The 6,106-nt window shown below is 46.8% G+C and overlaps 1 protein-coding gene across 2 annotated transcripts in view; it reads left to right on the top strand.

Annotated features, from left to right (window-relative positions):
- Window positions 1–72: 72 nt before the first annotated feature.
- The window catches only part of TAF1 (TATA-box binding protein associated factor 1), a 29,783-nt gene continuing 23,749 nt past the window's right edge, over window positions 73–6,106 (top strand). For both annotated transcript variants that reach the window (XM_054289620.1, XM_054289619.1), the window contains exons 1-7: window positions 73–214; window positions 752–869; window positions 1,443–1,559; window positions 2,351–2,470; window positions 3,066–3,139; window positions 5,159–5,377; window positions 5,809–6,027. In XM_054289620.1, the coding sequence (XP_054145595.1) occupies window positions 89–214; window positions 752–869; window positions 1,443–1,559; window positions 2,351–2,470; window positions 3,066–3,139; window positions 5,159–5,377; window positions 5,809–6,027 (993 nt within the window). In that variant the 5' untranslated portion in view covers window positions 73–88. The remainder of the gene's footprint in view (window positions 215–751; window positions 870–1,442; window positions 1,560–2,350; window positions 2,471–3,065; window positions 3,140–5,158; window positions 5,378–5,808; window positions 6,028–6,106) is intronic.

Raw genomic sequence — 6,106 nt, 5'->3', positions numbered from 1 at the left:
CGGGGCCGCGCGGGGGCGCTGTGGGCGGGCGCCGCTCCCGGGGCCGCTCCCGCCGCCGCTTCCGCTCGCTCTCGGTGGCGCGGCAGCGATGTCGGACTCGGAGAGCGAGGAGGAGGCGGACGGCGGCCGCGCCGAGCCCTTCTCCCTGGCCGGCTTCCTCTTCGGCAACATCAATGAGGCGGGGCAGCTGGAAGGGGACAGCGTCCTCGACAAGGTAGGGCCGTGTCGCTCCGGGAGGGCACGGCGGGCGGAGGGATGGGTGAGCCGGGGTGCTGGGAGCGACCTGTGGGCTATCCCGGGGTGAAGGCAGGGTGACCCGGTTTGTGCCGGGATATACCGGGATATGCCGGGCTCTGCTGCGGTGAACCGGGATGTACGGAGGTGCTCGGGGTGTCCCAGCATAACCCAGGATGTATGGAGGTGCTCGGGGTGTCCTGTGGTCAGCCGGGGTGTCCCAGGATAACCCGGGGTGTATGGAGGTGCTCGGGGTGTCCCAGGATAACCCGGGGTGTATGGAGGTGCTCGGGGTGTCCCAGGATAACCCGGGATGTATGGAGGTGCTCGGGGTGTCCTGTGGTCAGCCGGGGTGTCCCAGGATAACCCGGGGTGTATGGAGGTGCTCGGGGTGTCCCAGGATAACCCGGGGTGTCCCGGGGGATGCTCGGGGCGGGCTTTGGGGCAGGACCCCGCAGGCTCCCGCGGGGCTCGGCCCGGCCCGGCGCTCGGAGCCTCCCGGCTCTGGTCTCCCCAGGAATCCAAGAAGCACCTGGCCGGGCTGGGCGTGCTGGGGCTGGGCAACCTCATCACCGAGATCACCGCCAGTGAGGAGGAGAGCGCCGAGAGCGAGGGAGCGCACCTGGACGAGGAAGGTTTGGCGCTGGGGGGCTGCGCTTGGGGAGCGGAGGGGCTGCAGGGGCAGAGCTCTTGCCGGAGAGAGCAAAATGCACCCGGGTCTGCAGGGAATATCGTGGTGGTCTCTGGCCAGAGCCTCTCTGTCAAAGGCCTTCTCTTCTCCACCTTGCCAAACAGAATCCCACAGTAGCTCCTGATCAATTGTGCACCTGTTCCCTTTAATTTTTTATGAGTATTTTTTCTTTTACTTGTCTTTCCTCCTTCATAAATGAGTTTAGTCTGTGTTTGTATTAAAGAAGCCTACTTAGCACACAGTATAATATCTCTTTCTGAACTTGCTGAACAGTTTTCATGAGTAAGTGATAAGTGCTTCTTGTGCTAAATTTGATTGCTTACCAATCTCTTAGGAGAAATTCAGAGCCATGAGAGCTTTTGATTAGAATGAGGGGAACAGTACTCTGTGGGAGATGCTTATCAGATAGTTTTGTTTTTTTAAATAAAGGAAGCATAGCAAAGCAAGCATTCATAAGTACCTAGTGGAGTCTGATGTAACTAGTATAAATTAGGATAAAGTTTTGTGTTTCTCCTAGGCTGGGTTAAGAGCACAGAGGATGCTGTTGATTACTCAGACATCACTGAAGTGGCAGAGGATGAGAGCCGTCGGTACAAGCAGGCGATGGGCAGCCTGCAGCCAGCTCGAAGGCCAGGTAAAGGGGCCCAGCACTGCAGCTCTGCCTGCAGGAGCCCTTCTGGGGCATTGTGCTTTCTCACTCCTTGCTTCACAAGCCCAGTAACTGCTTTTGTGAAACTCTCTTCACTGGATGAAGCCATTGCTTGCTGTCTTCCTCTTTAAGGGAATCAGTTCCTTATTGGAGTCACTTCAATCTTAGTATCTCCTGTTTTACTCTTGATTTTTTTTAAGACTCTGCAGAAGGTACCTTGGTTCTTTTGTTGTTCCCAGGTATCTCTGTCTGTATTCTGGCCCAGAATATGCTTTCAAAACCAAGCAGCTTTTCCATTTCAGTAGCTGCTGGTGTAAATGCTACATCCTGGCATATTCTTTAAAGATGTCTTACACTTAATCTTTCTGCTGACTTTCTGTGATTGGTGAGATATGAAGATGATTTGGACTTTTTAAGCCACATTTTCTTTATTTCTTCTACAAAGAGTGAATAAAAGGATGTGATAGCAGAATATATAAACATGTAGGCAAATTGTGAGTAAAAGGAGGTCATAGCAGAATATATATATACACATAGATTTTAAGTGCTTCAGTCATCTTTCTGTCAGCTTCTCTTTGTCCTTCCTTCCTGGTATTTTTTAAATTTACATCTTGCAAGTGAGTTTGTGCAGGAAGCTGAACTGGTAAGAGTTTTCTTCTAGTTACAAGATAAGAATGGTGTCTATGCCATCAGGTTTGAGACAGAATAAATGGAAAGGGTGCCTGGTTTTGTTTTATTATCTGCTTAACACTTGGTCTTGTCTCCTGCATGGTTAGATGAAGATGAGGATGATTATGATGCTGACTGTGAGGACATTGATTCCAAGCTGATGCCACCACCACCACCCCCTCCAGTACCTGGAAAAAAAGAAGATGAAAAGGATGCAGCTGCCACTGGTGAGTGAGGACTTTCTTCTTCTCTCTGGCAATGTGAGTTTCTGAAGAAAGTGAGAGCTTCTGTGTAGCAGAACTGCGGCACCATGTGTCACCCAAACTCGATCTGCAGGCTGCATCTGAAGGTGAGTATTTGTGGTGTTACAGGGTTGCCTGAAGCCTAGGGGGAAGCATTTTATTTCCAGTGACTGTTGCAATACCTGTATTGACAATGAAACTGTTTTTTTATCTCATCCTCTCAGTTGTGGCTGGGGAATTCACCTGGAACGCATAGGATAAAATGAAAGGTTAAACCAGAATGGTACTTAAACTGCCTGCACAGGCTTAATTTTTGCATAACTTCATACAAACAGTAAATGTGGCACTATGGGGTTATGCTAGGGGAGAGGGAGGGGATCTGTTTGTTTATGAGGTGCTTGTTCTGTTATAGTATCTGAAGATGGAGACGGTATCATTTTGCCCTCCATCATTGCTCCTTCCTCTGCTGCCTCTGACAAGGTGGATTTCAGCAGCAGCTCTGATTCTGAGTCAGAGATGGGACCTCAAGAAGCCAGGCAGGCAGAATCCAAGGAAGGCAAACTCACACTTCCTCTTGCAGGAATCATGCAGCGAGATGCTTCCAAACAGTTGCCAAGTGTTACAGAGCTCTTCCCAGAATTTCGACCAGGCAAGGTATTGTAAGAGTTTTGTGGAGGAGATGTGTGTCATGTAAACCCTCTAAATATGCATTGTACGGTGTTTAGGAGTATCTATTCAGTAATCACATAGATGTTCTTGCTCACTCAATACTTTCTTTAGTTTCTGTGTGCTGCTGTTTCCAGATTGATTTTATCTAATAATTTTCCTGCCATTTGCAGGAATCTCTTAAAAAGCATCCTATAAATCAGGGTGTGAATGTTTTGCTGACCATAGCAAAGGCCTGTTGATTTGATACTTTTGCCAGATGATTAAAAACCGTGCTAATCTGTCTGCTTCCTGGCTTTTCTGGTAAATACTTGCTCCTCCTTTTGTGCTGTCCTGAACTTGGTGTGCTTTTCCTGTAACAATCTGTGATCTATATCTTTACTTAATTCTCTCCTGAAATTGCTCTGAGCATAAATCAGAAATCACATCAAAGCAAGTTGGTTCAAAGAATGGTTGGGTTTTGCACAAAGCGAATTAATTACAATTCTTTCCTAAATGCTCCCAAATAGAAAATGCAGTTTATGTATTTCAGTATTTTGGAAGTTTTAGAGCTGTCAAGAAGAGAGGAAAAGGTAGGAGGAGAAGGACAATGAAGATGGGCTTAGAGTTGCCAAAGAGATAGTTGTGGATAAGGGTAACTTGGTTTTATGTGTGCCTCAGAGAGTTTGTGTAAGGAGATGAATAATTTGCATAATTAATGTAATGTTTTAATGACTTAGCTGAACACTGTCTATTGGTAATCTAGGTTCTAGGTGAGGCTCTAGCACAGAGGTTTCCCTTCTCAGTGTTTGCTAGGCTTTTGCAAACTTGGTGTTTCCTGTGTATCAGTCAGTGTGTTCATTCCTTTGATGCTCAGCATGTAATATCAGAGACTGGCTCAGTGTTGGGTGTGCCCAGTGGGTGCAGAAATCAGTGCAAGCAATTAATGCTGAGCACTTGCCATGATTAATTAATGAGCAATAGAGCTGGCAAAGCCTAAAGCCCTGTAGATTTTGCTATGAGAATGGTTGCTGTGCATGTTAATATAGCATTGTATTTTTGGATGAAACCTCCTAAAGTAGCATGTGCAGAAGCAGACTTTTGTGTCCATTTAACCTGTTAGCAGTTTAACTATGTCTGAGACCTTTGCTCTTCATGACAGGGCATTGAAACTGGATAAAGTTTTAAATTTTAAATTTAAAACTGGATTGTTTTAAATAATCTGTAGGAGTTTTGGAAAGAAGGTTTACATGGATAGGCAGAGGACAGAGTGGTCATATAAACATTTCCTTTGGGAATCACTGTAACAGATTAACAGAGAACATTAATAGGGTGTATCTGCAAATCTTTGGTTCCAATTCCTGTTTCCTAAATATGTCAGTTAATTTAGAAATATTTTTTTACCTCTTTAAGAGAGTTCTTAGAAGAAAATAATAAATTTAAGTGTATAAAAACCAGCAATCATACCCATAGAAGGAACAGGAGAGAAAATGTATCATTACCACGAGTGCAGGTTATGGAGGTGTGCAGTGTAGGGGAACTGCATTATAATGGAAGTAAAAATAAGTGTATTATTTCTGGGCCATATTATCTATCTGTTTGCTTAAGAAATCTCTATATAACTCTCTTTTAGCTTGTCTCTTTTGCTGATAATTTTATCAACTCTTCTTCAACCTCCATCTGTCTTTCTGAAGATTGTGGATTGTTCAGAATGAAAATCAATTCCTTCCAGGTGGTGTCTAACCACATGTCCAATATGTAAAGGCAGTCTTTCTTCCCTCTGACTTTCTCTGCGTCTGAAATTAAGAATATATCCTTTTGAAAAGGCGGGATCCATCAAACAGAAGGATCAGAAACTTTTTTTTTGAGTATAACCCAGAGGTTGTTGATTGCATTGGGAGCTGGGGTTGTACCACAGGCCGAGCTTCTGAATTTCAGAGCGCTCTCCTGCATTAGTGTTCTTTCAGTGAGGGCAGGCATTCCACAGTGCCTGTTTTAGTCTGATCCTCCTGTTTTCTCCCGTTCCAGGTGCTGCGTTTCCTGCGTCTCTTCGGCCCTGGGAAGAACGTGCCGTCGGTCTGGCGGAGCGCCCGGAGGAAGCGCAAGAAGAAGCACCGGGAGCTGGCACAGGAAGTGCAGATACAGGAGGGTGAAGTTGTGGTTGAGAGTGGAGTGGAAGGAAAGTCTCCTTGGGAGTATGAGTTTGCTGCTCCTCCCCCTCCTGAGCAGTGCCTTTCAGATGATGAGGTGGGATATCTGAGACTTAGAGAGGGTCACCAGCCAGTGCTGGGGGTAGTAGTGGATTGGACAGTGACTTTTAGAGGAAGGAGCTTTTCCTTCAAAAGTGGAGAACAGAGTTAGCTTGTATTCCAGCTGGGCAGCAGCTCTTCTCCAAATACTAGTCAGTGACTTCAGGTGATTGCTTCTTACTGAGAAGGCTGCATCTGTGGTACAGGATCAATAGGAGAGCTTACCCTCTTTGTATCAATGAAGAAATCTCTGTGTTCTTGAAAGTCTAATTGCAGAACATTCTTGGGGCAGCTACTAAGTATGGAAAAGAACTTCTTAGAAATGCTTTTCTTCTATGAGAGTAAGCTGGGAAACTCGGGAGGAGGAGACCTCTTACTGACACTTAGATAAACCACCAGTGTAACCGTTCCCTCTTTGCTGTGCTTCAGATTACCATGATGGCACCTGTGGAGTCAAAATTCTCCCAGTCGACTGGTGACACGGACAAGGTGACAGACACCAAGCCCAAGGTGGCCGAGTGGCGCTACGGCCCTGCCCAGCTCTGGTACGACATGCTGGGCGTCCCTGAGGACGGCAGTGGCTTCGATTATGGCTTCAAGCTGAAGGAGAAGAATGAGGAGGAGGCCAAAGGGCACACAGAGGAGGGGGTGAGTGGGGCAAAGTGTGGGGATGGATGTGGGGATTGCTGCACAATGAGAATCCGGCGATGGGCTGGTGGATTGTTGT

Source organism: Melozone crissalis, unplaced genomic scaffold (assembly GCF_028551555.1).
Source record: "Melozone crissalis strain CALT ecotype California unplaced genomic scaffold, PUWL_Pcris_2 ptg000068l_1, whole genome shotgun sequence".
NCBI lineage: Eukaryota > Metazoa > Chordata > Aves > Passeriformes > Passerellidae > Melozone > Melozone crissalis.
The sequence above is the reverse complement of the archived record's forward strand: the minus strand, read 5'-3'. Positions and strand labels throughout refer to the sequence as shown.